General features: G+C 36.7%; 1 protein-coding gene across 18 annotated transcripts in view; it reads right to left on the bottom strand.

Annotated features, from left to right (window-relative positions):
- The window catches only part of GPHN (gephyrin), a 688,936-nt gene that overhangs the window by 65,926 nt on the left and 606,637 nt on the right, over nt 1–16,373 (bottom strand). For all 18 annotated transcript variants that reach the window (XM_024231223.3, XM_054529737.2, XM_054529738.2 and 15 more), the window contains 4 exon segments: nt 14,711–14,766; nt 4,905–5,024; nt 3,268–3,326; nt 2,013–2,166 (listed from right to left, as the gene is read on the bottom strand). In XM_024231223.3, coding sequence (XP_024086991.1) covers nt 2,013–2,166; nt 3,268–3,326; nt 4,905–5,024; nt 14,711–14,766 — 389 coding nt within the window.

Here is a 16,373-nt window from a genome sequence, read left to right as displayed (position 1 = left end):
GAACAAAACTAAACTATATGATCATAGAGTCATAACAAAAACTAACTTTGAATAAGAGAAAGAGAGGAATGTTGAGCTATATGGAACCAGAGATAATATAATTTAGAAGCATTATTCTCTTGGAAAACTGTGGTATAGTTTAGTATAGCAGGCCTGTTAAAGTAGGGGAATGAGTCATGTAGAATTAGTCAAAGTTTCTTCAAGAGTAATAAGCTCTATGGGGGCAGGGAACTAAGACTATAAACTCTTCCCTAGATTTCATGATATAATACCATCTCTATTCTCACCCCATTACCTTAGCCTACTTCCAGTAAATAGTTTTGAGTGTAAAAGGTAGATTAAACAAAACACTAACAATATACTCTGTGGATAATTGAGAAGATGAGTCCAGACCTACAAAAGCATGAGAGAGAAATATAAGCAATATCGCTTAAACAGAGTTTCCTATTAACTGAATAGTTATTATGAGTGTGTTAATTCTTATTTTACTTTATTTTGAGATAGGGTCTCACTTTGTCACCCAAGCTAAAGTGCAGTAGTGCCATCATTGCTCACTGCAGCCTTGAATTCCTGAGCTCAAGTGATCCTCCCACCTCAGCCTCCCCAGTAGCTAGGACTACAGGCATGTGCTACCATGCATAGCTATTTTTAATTTTTTAGTAGAGGCAGGGTCCCACTATGTTGCCCAGGCTGGTTTTGAACTCCTAGCCTCAATTGATCCCCCTGCTTTAGCCTCCCTAAATACTGGGATTACAGGAATAAGCCACCATGCCTGGTCCATGAGTGTGCTACTGTTTAGCTTTCTCAAACTCCGTGAACTTACTTGTTGCACAAAGCATGTAAGTAAATCATAAAAAAGAATAGTTCATTGAGTCAACCAGTTTAACAAAAATTTATTTCTGATGCTATATATAGTGTTATTTGGTTCTAAGGATATTAAAATCATTACTATGTAGATCCAATTGAAAAGAATGTTTTCTGTCAATCAATAGTTTTTGGCAATGACTAGTGCATATATACTGGGAAATAAGCACGTCTGGAATGTTGATTTAGCTATCTATTTGCAAAATAAAACAGTCTATTCTTTTGCTTTAACCAAAAGGACCATAAGGTCATAAAAAGACCTTTGAAAATTTTCATTTCCAAGACTTCAAGAAATTAAAAATAATGACGGGTTTATTTTCAGAACAAAGAGATTTAAAAAAAATCCCGCTAATCTTTTCTTTAATAGTAAGGTCAAAGGAATTATTAATACTTTTAAAAATCTCAATAGTTTCTGATTCTTTTATAAGGTTTTGAGTTTCCAGCAGATTCACTTTTTAGTATTCTCCATTTGACCCTAGAGCTTCTGACTGAAGTTTTGCACAACCTAAGAAAAACAGGCAATAGGAAGTTTTTCAAGAGTTCTCAGAAAGAGATGGACTAAATTCTCTTTTCTAAATCAGGAATGAAATGACATTTTGACCCATTCTAAATATCATGCCACTAGAGATGTTATCTTTAGGGAGAGAGGGAGAAAAAAAAACCTGATTATCAAATCCCTCTTGGTGATTAAAGATCAAATGGAACTTTTCACAAGAAGTGCTAGACATGATGTCCTGATTCATTGACACTTCCCACACAGAAGTAGCTCATCATTTCAGCAGCAGGATGGGCACAATTCATTGTCTAAACAGAAACAGTACTGAGTTTGTATAGTTTAATATCTATAGCTAGCAGCTAAAGTTTTTTGCTTATGTGTACTGACTTTGTGGAAAGGCCATTGGTTACAATATTTCATTCTAATAGAAGAGAACATTTCATAATACATAATTTTTACTAGTTCTTCCTTTTCTTACATTCTGAACTTGAAACTATCCTAAAGCCAATTTATTGTTTCCCTGTTATAAGAATGTGGATCCACTGGTATGATCTATAATCTACAACATTCTATTTACAACACAGAACAGCTGTCAGAAATACCTTTATCTTACAGGCCCTCTCCCCGCTCCCTCCATTTTTATTTTTAATACCTCATTCCCTGTTGACATGACTGCAACCACTGGAAACTTATTAACTTCAACCTCTGTGACACCTACAGTTGCCAGAAGACCAATCTCTGAGGGGCCCATGTGGGTTCCTTTGGCCAAAACACATTCCCCTCTTTTAATGTCATGGCCGATGGGTCTGAAAGTCAAAGCAGAACCATAAGCAGTGTGATTAGAGAACAACATTTTCTCAACTCAGAGGGAAACTTTAGTGTCAAAAAAGGACATTCAAGAAGATAAAAAAGTCAAGAAATAAAGTAGTAGGAAAATAATGAAATGAAGGGATTCTAAAAATCCTATGCTTTTTTAATTTTAAAAGTTAAATCACACAACAGAAAACAGAAATAGGATTTGAATATATTACTGCTAAAGAAAAACATGTTACTTCATATTTGAAATTTTTTTTTTCCTGAGTACCTGTAAAGAAAATTACTTTACAAATTGTTTTGTGTTACATTATAGTAAAAATACCAATTGTAAACTTTCTTTGATAAGGCAAGAATTTGTATGGAAATATCTAGCACATTAATGATAAGAGGTCCACAGCTGGCTAGCTTTGTGGCAAGGAGAATAATGCTAATGAGGTTACAGTCATAGAGGTAATTTCCATATGGACCAGTTAGGTTGGTCCTGATCTGTGGCTACTGAGGTACATTCACCTTGGTGTGCTGCCATAGGGATGGGAGAAGTGTAGCTTCATTACAAAGGGATGTTCAGCAAATTAGTATTAATGGAATCAGGGTAAACATATTCCATTGTAAGAAAAATAATTTAAGGTATATGCACTATTTATCGTAGCAAGTAGCCTCATCTTTGTATATAATGAGGAACAGATTATTCCATTATTATTGGTAGTCACTAGAGCATATGCTATCAGTTAATTGTGTAAACACCCAATTCTGGTATTATCTGAGTTAATACCAAATTCCAGATTATTTAGGGATGGGATTGGGTAATTCTGGATTATCTAGGAGTAGAATTAACTGTAGAATATGTAGGCTCATCACTTTACCTCTTTCTCATCTTGCTTTTGACTAACTTGCCTTTACCATCTTCATTAAAAAGTAGGCAGGGCAGATACGTGATACAGAATTCATAAAATTCATTTTGCTTTTTGTTAAAGCCCTGAAAATTACTGGCTAATTGACATGGCTGCAGATTTATAGTAGCCAGGGTTTCCTGAGTAAATGATCATGTAGAAACAAAAGTAGGCTATATATTCTATGTGATTTGAAGTTACCTGATATCTTGGCCTGGCCGAGCTTGCACCAGAATTCGCACTTCAAGTTCTTCAGTGCCCTATAATAAGAGCAGGTGATGTAATTTCAAACAGAATTTCTGAGCAGTAGAATTTAGCTACTCCGATACTTTTACCATCAGATAGGCCCAGGATATATACAAATATAGAGAAAAAGAAAACTATTTGCTACACCCTTTGAAAACACTGAACTTCTAACACAGGTTCCTGAAAAATTAGAAGGTTTGGTGCCAATAAATAAAAAATTTTTTTTCTCTAATTTTTATGCTTTTAAAAAATGTACCAATTCAAAATCTTATAAACAAGATTTAGTATTTGAACTAATACATTATATATATATATATATGTAGATGGCTACCCTAATAAAGTGAATGTACATGGAGGTAATATCTTCCTTCTTTTCCCATGAATCATGGGTTCAATACCATGCCAAGGTTACCAAATAACTTGCAGAAATTTCAGTAAAGGACTTATAGTTTGCCTGGTAGTAGATTTCTGTACATTAATTGCAATAATCAATTTTACATTTATGGGCTGTGAATAATATTGTGACATTGGAACTGTGTCTTGTCATCTGGCAGAGTCTGTGGATGCATGTGTTCTGGAATTCAGTGCTCTGCTGGCTTCCCTGATGCCAATAAATCTGCTTAGGCAGTTTTAACAGCAGGCAATGTGATCTGTTTGCCAAGGGTTGAATTTTATAAGCCTTACATATGGAAAGGTAATTAAAGAGAAAATCTCCAGATCAGGGAAAGTGTCTGTCTCTTGGCATGGCCAATTTTACTATCTACTTGGCTTGGGAGAATATATGTTTATTTTTCACCTTAGCTTTAAAATATATCTTTACTTTCTTCATAAAACAAGGAAGATAGCTGATTATTAAAACCTCAGTTGAATCTATTCTACTTTTATTACTGGCTTATACTCTGGTTTCAATAACTTGCCACTATTTTCAGTGAGATAAAGGCTTGCTTAGGTCCGAAAAGATTCCAGCATCTTTTACTTGAGGCAATGGAGGGAGAACTGACATACACTTAGTATTTCCAGGCTGTCATTTGGTGGCACAGCTTTTTCTGGACTTACAGAAAACCAGAGGTGAAAGGGTCATTTGGTTCAAATGCTTGGCTTAGTGTAATATTCAAGAACTTGCCCAAGTGCTCTTTGTTAACTTCTTCTCTAGTAAATTCTGATTTCATGAACTCCTTGACATTTTATCAGAAGCTAGTCTCAATGGCAAATTTCTCAGCTGGAAGGTATGTCAACCATTAATATCTCTGCTCTGGAAGGTATGTCAACCATTAATATCTCTGCTTTTCTTTCTTGAGGTACTTTCTTTCCTTGTTTGCATGTGAAACTGCTTGGGTCAAATATGGTTCAAATTCTGCTATAACAGCAATGATCATAGAAACCCCTCCTGTAACAACAGATTTTCAAGATTAAGGAAATGTGTTATTTACTGGAGACTCATATACTGCAATATAAGATACCACCATAAGCAAAAACAAAACAAAACAAAACAACCCAAAAAACTGGGTTAATCTCACAAACATTGCAGAAAATGGTCGTGACATAATACTGTCATAGGAACAACAGCGCAGTAAGACTTGGTGATGACGTACATCATCTGATTCCCTGATAAGTTCGGTATCTTCCACTTGTACTACTGCATCAGCACCGCAGGGTATTGGAGCACCTGTTGTAACCCGCATGACTTGTCCTGGCATTACTGTCTGAGTTGGCTGGAAATAAACATGAAAAAGACAGTTGATGTACTTTGCTGCTGCAAAGGAAAAGTCTGCAGAGGATGTTAATTTTTTTAATATTAAAAAAAAAACCATAAAAGAAAGTCTTACAGTCTTATTCATTTTGGGCCAGTGTAATAAAAGCTATCCACAAACAGGTGCACTCACACTAAAGGGGCTTTAGGTTCATTTAAGCTGATTTTATGCGTACTTTAAGGTAATGACTATTCGGTGTCTTGGTGCTCTGCTTTACTTTTGAAGAACTGCCATTTACATTTGCCACTTTTGCCTCTCAAATAATGTACATTTTCCTAATATATGTAAAGTGATTTGAGAGTCTGTAAGTAAAAAAATTGCTAGGACATACATTATGAATAACAATTACAAAAAAAAAACACCTTCGTAACTTATTGAAGTTCTGATGTTTGAGAAATGCAGTACTTTATTAACTAAACTTTTTGGTTAAATAAAGGCAAGCCAGAAATATTTTAATTATTGCCTTTGAAAATATTCTAAAACATATTAGCTCACCTATCAATTAATAATAGAAGTTGAGCAAATATAATTAAATCATTTAAAAATGATTCCAGTGTCTGTAATAACCTAGGTTAAACATTACTTTTGAAAACGAAAAACAAGATTTTCATTGTTTGTGCTCTCATATTGATGGTATAAGAGATAGAACCTTCCCTGCTAACTTCTTACAACATGGAGAAAAGCATTTTTCTGTAAGATTCATCTGATAGATTTGATCTGATAGACAAGTGATCTGAAAGTCACTTGTCAGGGGCAATGATTTAGACTGGAGTTTGGAAAATTAATGCTTCAAATTCCCCCTAAGAAAAAATCCTGAGACAATATTAATCCCCCCTGCCAAAAGATTCCTTTCTAAAGATGTCTGCCTCATAAGTATAGTCATGTGCTGCATAAGGATAGTTTGCTCAATGTTGGACTGCGTATATGATGGTGGTCCCATAAGATTACCGTATTTTTTACTGTACTTTTTGTTTTGATAAACAAATACCATTATAATTGCTTACAGTATTCAGTACAGTAATATGCTGTGCAGGTTTGTAGCCTCAGAGCAACAGGTCACACCATGTAGGCTAGGTTTGTAGTGGGCTACTCATCCAGGTTTGTGTAAGTACACTCTATGATGGTCAGACAACAAGAAAATTGCCCAACAACATATTTCTCAGAATGTATCTTCGTTAAGTAACTCATGACTCTATTTAAAATCTTAAGCCCCTACAATGTGAATATATTTACCACCACTGAACTATAAGCTTAAAAACTGTCAAGATGGTATATTTAATGTTATGTGTGTGTATGTTTTGTCATTGTTGTTATTTTAACCACCAAAATAAGACAAAGTAAAATAAACCACACACACACACACATACACACACCCCTTAGGGAATGGTTAAGAAAAAAAAAATACCCTACTACTGAAAGTACAATCAAAGTAAAACAGGAAATTTATTAGAAAAATCTTAAAAATCTTCTCTCCATAATATTATTACTGTAAGCAATACTACTAATAACTAACATTTATTGAACCCACAATCTATGCTAGGTACAATGTTAAGTGCATTATATATTATAGAATATAAGCCTTACAAAGACAAAGATTTGTTTCATTTTCTGTTTGCCTCTCCAGATGACATCATCATTCTCTACTCTGTGCTGTGGTCCAGAAGCTGACGTCTATGGACTATTTTAACCAGTTTCCCATCACTTTGGCATCTGGTGAGACTCAGCCAAAGGGAAGGGTCAGTAAGACATTTAGAGGGTAGGAGAGAGACAGAAAAGTAGAGTTTTCATTCCCCTTGCTCTTTTCCTCCTGGGCTGCAGTTTGGTGATGGTTAGGGCATCTCTACTACTGAGAGCAACAGCTGCTGATGGGCAGTCCTCTCCCATAGCTATGAATCTTCCCAGGTTCAGGTACCATCGTCTTTCTTTGCTCCTTCAGACTAAGAGGTGGTAAGGAAATCTCACTGTTGCTAGCTCCTGGGTGCTGCAGATTCCTTTATTGGTTTCCCTTAACTCCATCCAGACATTGGAGATAGTTTCTAATCTTCTTTAATCATCCTTTTTTCAGACATATTGCTCTGTTATGGCAAGGCTTAGAAAGTATGTGGCACACACTTTGCCAAGCTGAGCACCTATGCATCCCAGGCTGAGCTGATGTAGTCGCTCATGTCCTAGGGAAACAGAGTGCTGATTGAGCCAAGATACCCTGACCTACAGGCCAAATAACTCTAGTACCCTGCTTCTCTGGAGCTAGACTATAGCCCCTTAGAGTCTGAGCTGCTGAGATACCCCTCTCTCTGGGGAGTTGAGTCATTTCTGTGTTGATCCTTGCCCCCTGGGGATCAAACCACAGCTGTGCTCTGCCATTCTAAGGTATCTGCTGCTTCTGCACCTGGCCTCAGAGTCTGAGGTGAGGATCTGCGTAGCCCCACCATCCAGGGGTCTAGAGTCACTACTACACAGTACCTTATCCACTGTGACCTGAGCTGCTGCTGAGCCCTACTGGCTCTGGTTCCTGAGCTGTGGCCATACTCTGCTCCCCTGGCCAAAACCTTTTTCTTTGGAGTTTGGTCAGTACTACACCCTACCCATGAGGTATAAAATCACGGGTACAACCAGGGCACCTGGGTCCAAGCTGCTACGGGGTGCCTCAGTCATAAACCTTGGTTCTTTGGATAACCTACACCCAACTCTGCACAGAGAGTGAACCTGAACCCCAAGAACCAGGTGCCACAATGGATTCACAAGACCCTGAGCCTTGGATCCTGGCTCCACCGTCACTCCAAGCACCATATTCTGAGCCCAGTGCCACTGTAGCGGCTTGGAGGGCATGTCAGACCTAACGCCAAGAGGGATCCCTTCAGCTGATTCTCCCTATTGTGTGGAAAACAAGAAGAGGAGGACTCCAAAAGCCCTTGACACCAAGGATATTAACAGCCTATGCCACTACTATCACTGACACAAACTTCTATGGATTAGGTCACTGAGGTACTCACAGTTATTGCTGATATTGAATGCAACTGAAAAAGCTGCATGGAGACTACACCATTGCACCTGTCCAGAAAGTCACCACACCCTTTGCAACCAACACACTAAAGCCCAATTACAGGCGTCTCTACAAAACCACCCTAGAAAGTCTGAAAGAAGCAATAGTTCCACCAGGCACACAGATCAACATGTGGACACAAGAAACACAAAAAAGCAAGGAAATATGACACCACTAAAGGAATACATCTCTGGTAACAGACTCCAATGAAAAGGAAATCAATGAACTCCTGGAAAAGAAATTGCAAAATAATGATCTTAAGGAAACTCAATTAGATAAAAAAAACAAAAAACAAAAAACAAAAAAAAACCTAGCGATAATTCAACAAAATCAGCAAAACAATTCATAAGAATCAGAAACTCAACAAAGATAGAGAAATCATAAAAAAGAACCAAACAGAAATCCTACAGCTGAATAATTCAAAGAATGAAATAAAAAATTACAACAGAGAGCTTCAATAGCAGTCTTGATAAAGCAGAAGAAAGAATCTTTGAACATGAAGATAGGTCGTTGGAAATACCCAGTGAGGGAGAGAGAGAGAGAGAGAGAGAAACAGAAGAATGAAAAAGAGTGAAGAAGGCTTGTAAGACTTATGGGACACCATACAAGAACAAATATTCATATTACTGGAGTTTCAGAAAAAAAGAAAGGAAAAGGCGTAAGAAACTTATTTAATAAAATAATAGCTGAAAACTTCCCAAGTCTGGGGAAAGGTATGGATATCCAGGTCCAGGAATTCCAAAGGTCTCCAAATCAAGTCATATATAATGAAATCCACATTAGACTAACAGTAGATTTCTCTGCAGAAACCTTATGGGCCGGGAAGAAAGAAGATAACATCTTCAAAGTGCTGAAATAAAAAAATTTCTAACTATGAATACTATATGCAGCAAAGCTATCCTTTGGAAATGAGGGAGAAATAAAGTCTTTCCCAGACAAGCAAAAATGGAGAGAATTCATTACTACTACACTGGCCTTACAATAAATTCCCAAGGGAGTCATATATCTGGAAGCAAGAAGACAATAATTACTATCATAAAAACACGCACAAGCATAAAACTCACTGGTAGAGCAGATTAATAAAGGAGAAAGAGAAAAGAATAAAACAGTATCAGTATAGAAAACCACCCAATTGCAATGATAAACAGTAAGAGAAGGAAGGAGCAAGGGGTAAGCAAAACCAGAAAACAATGAAATGACAGGAGTCCTCATCTATCAGTAATAACCTTAAATGTAAATAGATTAAATTCTCTAGTTAAAAGATACAGAGAAGCTGAATGAATTTTTTAAAAAAAGAACCCAACTATTTGCTGCCTACATGAGACTCACTTCACCTATACAGATACATATAGAATGAAAGTGAAGAAATGAATCAAGATATTTGATGCAAATGGAAACCAAAATCAGGTAAAAGTAGCTACATTTATACCAGATAAAACAGACTTTAAGTCAGAAACTGTAAAAAGAAATACGAGCGGTCATTCTATAATTATAAAAGGATCAATTTACCACAAGGATACAACAATTGCAAACATATATGCATTGAACATGGGATCACCCACTATAAAGCAGGTATTATTTATCTAAAAGGAGAGACAGATTCCAATACAATAATATCTGGGGAGTTTGACACCCTACTCTCAGCATTGGGCAAGTCACAGAGATAGAAAATCAACATAGGAACGCTGGATTTAAACTGCATTTCAGACCAAATGGACCTAACAGATATTTATAGTACATTTCATCCAAGAGCTGTAAAATACACATTTTTTTTTCACTTGCACATGGAACATTCTCCAGATAGACCATGTTAGGCCACAAAACAAGTCTCAACAAATTTGAAAGAACTAAAATTATATTGAATTTTTTCCAACCACAATGGACTAAAACTATAAATCAGTACAAGAGGAACATTCAAAATTGTACAAACATGTAGAAATTACAAAACATGCTCCTGAGCAACTAATGGATCAATAAATATATTAAGAGATAAATAGATTTCCCAAAACAAATGAAAATAGAAACACAGCAGACAAAAACCTATGGGATACAGCAAAAACAGCATTAAGAGGGAAGTTTATAGCAATAAACACCTACATGAAAACAGTAGAAAGATTTCAATGAAACAACATAGTGATATATCTCAAGGGATTAGAAAAGCAAGAACAAACCAGATCCAAAATCAGAAGAAGGAAAGAAAGAATACAGATCAGAGAAACAAATGAAATTGAGACTAAAAAACCACAAAAGATGAATGAAATTAAAGTTGACTTTATGAAAATATAAACAAAATTGACAAAGCATTAGCTAGACTAATAAAAAAGACTCAAATAAGCAAAATCAGAAGTGAAAAAAGAGGCATTACAACTGATACTACAGAAATACAAAGGGTCATTAGAGACTACTATGAAGAACTACATGCCAAAAAATTAGAAAACCTACCAGAAATGGGTAAATTCCTCAATACATACAATCTACCAAGCTTGAGCCAAAAAGAAATAGAAAACCTGAACAGATCAATCATGAGTAATGAGACTGAATCTGTAATAAAGTCTCCCATTGAAGAAAAGCCCAAGATCTGATGACTTCACTGCTTGATCCTACCAAACATTTGAAGAATAACTCATACTAATTCTTCTCAAACTCTTCTGGAAAACTGAAGAGGAAGGAATTCTTCCAAACTCAATCTATGAGGTCAGCATTATTCTGATACTCAAACCAGAAAAGGATACAACACAAAAAAGGAAAACTATAGGCCAATATCCTTGATGCAAAAATGCATAATAAAACACTTGCAACTGAATCCGGCAGCACATTAAAAAGATCATTTACCATGATCAAGTGGGATTTACTGTGGGGATGCAAGGGTGGCTCAACATATGCCAATCAATAAATGTGATACATCACACCAACAGAATGAAGGACAAAAACCATATGATCATCTCAACAGACTTAGGAAAACATTTGATAAAATTCAACAATCCTTCATGGTTAAAACTCTTAACAACTTAGGTATAGAAAGAATGAGTGTACACAGTGAAGGCCCTAGATGACAAACCCACAGCCAAAATCATACTGAATGTGGAAGAGTTGAAAGCTTTTCCTCCGAGATCTGGACCAAGACAAGGATGCCCACTTTCAACACTTTTATTCAACCTAGTACTGGAAGTCCCAGCCAGAACAATTAGGCAAGAGAAAGAAATAAAGGGTATCCAAAGGGGAAAAGAGGAAGTCAGATTGTCCCTGTTTGCAGATAACATGATCTTATGTATAGGAAACCCTAAAAGCTCCACCACAAACTCTTAAAACTGATAAATATAGTACAGCTGCAGGATACAAAATCAACATACAAAAATGAATAGCATTTCTACACACCAAGAACAAACTAGCAGAGAAAGAAAATGAGAAAGCAATCTCATGTATAATAACTACAAAAAAAAATCTAGGAATAAATTTAGCCAAAGAGGTAAAAAATCTCTATAAGGAAAACTATAGAATACTGATGAAAAAGATTGAAGAGGCCACAAAAAAGGAGAGAAAGAAACAGCATCCCATGTCGTTGAGTTGGAAGAATTAATACTGTGAAAATGACCATACTACCAAAAAAGCGATCTACAGATTCATTGCAATTCCTATAAAAATACCAGTGACAATCTTCACAGAAATAGAAAATCCTACAATTTGTATGAAACCACAAGAGACTCCAAATAGCCAAAGCTATCCTGAATAAAAAGAAGAAAACTGGAGGCTTCACACTGTCAGAAATCAAAATATACTACAAAGCTATAGTAACTGAAATAGCATGGTTTGGACAGCAAAACAGACACATTGACCAATGGATCAGAATAGAGAACCCAGTGTGGTTGGAGCCCCGACACAGAGTCCATACTGGGGTGAAGGTTGCAGTGAGCTGAGATCATGCTGGGCAACAGAGCAAGACTCTGTCTCAAGAAAAAACCCAGAAACCAAAAACCAAGAACAATCTCCCTCCCCTCAAAAAAACCCAAACAAACAAACAAAATAAGACAAGTCATTTATAAAAAAGAATCAAGCCTAGCTGTTCTTTTTGTCAGAAAAATGGTCATGGTAATGAAATCCAGCTTGCTGCAGCACGGACGAGAATATATATCACTATAGTGCCAACTTAGCTTCAGAGAGTTGTATGCGAATCTCCTCAATTTTTGGATGCTAAAATGAAGAAGCTAGGGTCAACACCATTGGCATCATCCTTCTCCTATATATCTCAACTCATTTCTACTGTTAGTTCATGCTAAGCCAAGGAAGAAAGGCATGGAACATAGCGTTTGCCAAACTGCTGCCTTCATTTTAAAATTATTATTTATTTCTTGCCACTTTTATTTATTTTTATTTTTATTTTTTTGAGATGGAGTTTCGCTCTTGTTGCCCAGGCTGGAGTGCAGTGGTGAGATTTCGGCTCACTGCAACCTCTGCCTCCCAGGTTCAAGCAATTCTCCTGCCTCAGCCTCCAGAGTAGCTGGGATTACAGCCATGTGCCACCACGCCTGGCTCATTTTGTATTTTCAGTAGAGATGGGCTTTCTCCATGTTGGTCACACGGGTCTTAAACTCCCGAACTCAGGTGATCTGCCCGCCTCGGCCTCCCAAAGTGCTGGGATTACAGGCATGAGCCACCACGCCTGCTGCCACTTTTATTTTTATATATGGCTTGGTAGTAGCAGTTGGGTATTCCATCTCAGGAAGAGGAAACTTTGAAGGGAAGCAGAAGGGAAAGGAAAAAATTTCTCTGGTTTTCTTCTAGTTCCATTTAATAAGGTAGGAGCTCTGTTGATCAACCTTCGTAACTCACCGGATTGACAGATGCTATTTCCTCTTAAACATAACAATAGCCAGGCCGAGTGCGGTGGCTCACGCCTGTAATCCCAGCATTTTGGGAGGCTGAGGCGGGCAGATCACGAGGTCAGGAGATCGAGACCATCTTGGCTAACATGGTGAAATCCCCTCTCTACTAAAAATACAAAAAAATTAGGCGGGCGTGGTGGCGGATGCCTGTAGTCCCAGCTGCTGGGGAGGCTGAGGCAGGAGAATGGCGTGAACCCGGGAGGCGGAGCTTGCAGTGAGCCGAGATCGCCCACTGCACTCCAGCCTGGGCGACAGAGCGACACTCCGTCTCAAAAAAAAAAAAAAAAAAAAAAAGCCAAAGCACACTCTAAGTTTGAAGCTGTTAGACTCTTCTCTTGTATATCTGTAAGCTGCCACTCCAAGAATCAACTGAGTTTATTCCCAAACTTGTTTGTGCCAGTGTGTGACAATAGTTTTAACTGAATTATGTTGTTTAAATAAATAAATATTATGGCTGGGTGTGGTGGCTCACGTCTGTAATCCCAGCACTTTGGGAGGCCGAGGCGGGTGGATCACGAGGTCAGGAAATCGAGACCATCCTGGCTAACACGGTGAAACACCATCTCTACTAAAAATACAAAAACAAAAAATCAGCCGGGTGTGGTGGCGGGCACCTGTAGTCCCAGCTACTCGGGAGACTGAGGCGGGAGAATGGCATGAACCCGGGAGGCGGAGCTTGCAGTGAGCCGAGATCGCGCCACTGCACTCCAGCCTGGGCGACAGAGCAAGACTACGTCTCAAAAATAAATAAATAAATAAATAAATGAATAAATGAATAAATACATAAATAATACATAAACCAATGATATATGTCTTTTTTTTCTATAAAAATTAAGTAAAACCTTTCGGAAACCTCCATTAAAAATGCTGCTAAAAAGAAATGCTGTAAAATTAGGTGTGAGTGAGGAAACTAAAAGAGTGTAAAATATAATAAAACCCTAAAAGAATTCTGCTCTTCTATGTATTGCAAGTATCCTTCAGTTTTTTTCTACTTTAAAGAAATCAAAATGGAAATCAGAGACATTGCCTTTTGTGTAGTTTATGTAAGAAAGACCTGATAGAAATTAAAACAGCATACTTATTTAAAAGGAAGACCTTGGTTCTTCATCAAATTATTGACTAATAAATATTTAAGTTAAATTTATATTTATTTTAAGTATATAAAATAATTTCCCACTTTAACTGATTTTTCAATTAAGTGGCCAATTAGTGGTCTCAAAGTGTCAAATGGACTTATATTTCCATTGTGGCCCATTATTGCTTCATTTTTTAATATAAATATATGTATACCTGTTCCCTGGCTAGATCCCAAGTGAGAAAAATTAAATAATTAGCTAAAAAGTTTAAATAATCTACTTCTAAGTTTCCCTATTTGTAACACAAGTTGGGGAAAAGTCTGAGAAGGCTACATAGAAATTGTTCTATTCAGAACATTTTTTTTTTTCAAGAAAGAAAGAATCACCCAATCACAGGTCTGGAAAATGCTTGTAAGGCATGTCTGTGAGACATACTAATAATACTATGCCATATATTAATAGATGTAGATATTTTCAATTAAGAAATAATTCTTTTGGTTCTCCTGGGAACTACACTTTCATCCCTTTGATAATCTCCTGACTAATCTCTCTCTGATTTCCACTACACTGATAGAAGAAATTTAGAATTAGATGCCCAAAGTCCATGAAGCTGAAATCTTCAGTGCCTTTCAGGCCTTTCAATCTCACCTGTTCACCAGCTTGGGATTCCCCAATGATGAAACGATCTCCTGGGCCATCAGCAGCTGTGAGATGGAACAGAGCCAAGAACAAACATCAGTATGGACCTATAGCATGGAACAAGAACCTAAAATTGGAATTCTAAAATTTGACTCAAATTATTTGATAAGGCTTAGAGAAGTGGAATATTTTTCTGATCTCCTAGACTTGACAATGGCTTTGTTACTACTGGTTTAATGTTTGGTATCTGCAACTCACATGCACTGATAGAAGTGGTCCTAATTGTACCACTGGTGCCTAATTGTGCCATGGTGTCACTGGAGATGGTCTTCCTGTCACCTCGTAATTTCCACACTTGTGCTTTTCTAATAAGTTATTCTAGCCGATCTTCCTAAATACCACCTTATCCATGTGTATGTATGTGTGATGTGTGTGTGTACACTCATGGACATATATATATATAAATGGATTTATGACTATTTGTATACATATCCATATGTCTCCATTTTTCTATAACATTTTAACAACTTCATACTGCTTTCTTATTTATCTCCCAGTCTGGGCTTCCTGATGTGAAATAGGAAGAACATTCCTTTCTTCATTTGACAGCTGAAGGAAATGAATTATAGAATGGAAGAATTCAGGTGGAAAGAAAAGGTAAAGTACTCTGAACAATTTCTGGTTAATGGTAGAGCTAGGACTAAAATCCAGTCTCGTAATTGTAGCACAGTTTTTTTAAAATAATGTATCAAAATTCTATTTATGAGTTAGAATACATAGGCAGCACTGCATCACATTTTCCACTGGCTATTTATTTTTAAATTGAAAAAAAAAATTCCAGAATTGGGATAAAAAATTTATCAAAAATATATATACAGTATAACAATGGCTAGATGAAGAAACATTCTTGGAGATTCAAAGAGTTTTCTTGACTATGATGTGGCTTTCAGACCAACACGACTGGGCAAAAATGCCTATCTAGTAAGTTTTAAAATCATGACCATTACCTTCATGTTATCTGCAAACAGCAGAGTTTTGGGGGCATATCTACAAAAAATATATACATTATATATGAATATTTAGATTACATTTATAATCATACTAATAATGATATTTTCTCTTTTTAAAAGGACATTAGATTAATTGCTCATTTATGTAGCTATAAAGTGATATTTTTTTCTAAAGGCTTATATAAAACACTGTTTACAATGAAGTCATCCCTTTTTTGCATAAATGGCTTTGGTTAGCCTGATGTGAAGAGGGACAAAAATTAACACTGGGTCCCTTCTGTCACAAGATGTTGTATTTTATGCTTTATAGATATTATCTCAGTTAATAAACTCTTGCCTTTCTTGTGTTTTTTTTTTTTGAATCCTGTTATATTGTTCAGTTTTTACTTGTAAAAAGTATTATAGAAGAGTTTTATTGTAATGTTATTTTATTAAGCCATTTTCATGGGTTTTTTTTTTTTTTTTAAAGTTTAAGAAGTTTTTACAACAGGCTGGGTGTGGTGGCTCACACCTGTCATCCCAGCACTTTGGGAGGCCCGGGAGGGCAGATCACCTGAGGTGGGGAGTTCGAGACCAGCCTGACCAACATGGAGAAACCTTGTCTCTACTAAAAATACAAGATTAGCCGGGTGTGGTGGCACATGCCTGTAATCCCAGCTACT

Source organism: Pongo abelii, chromosome 15, assembly GCF_028885655.2.
Source record: "Pongo abelii isolate AG06213 chromosome 15, NHGRI_mPonAbe1-v2.0_pri, whole genome shotgun sequence".
NCBI classification, from domain to species: Eukaryota; Metazoa; Chordata; class Mammalia; order Primates; family Hominidae; genus Pongo; species Pongo abelii.
This window is presented reverse-complemented; position numbering and strand designations above follow the sequence as displayed.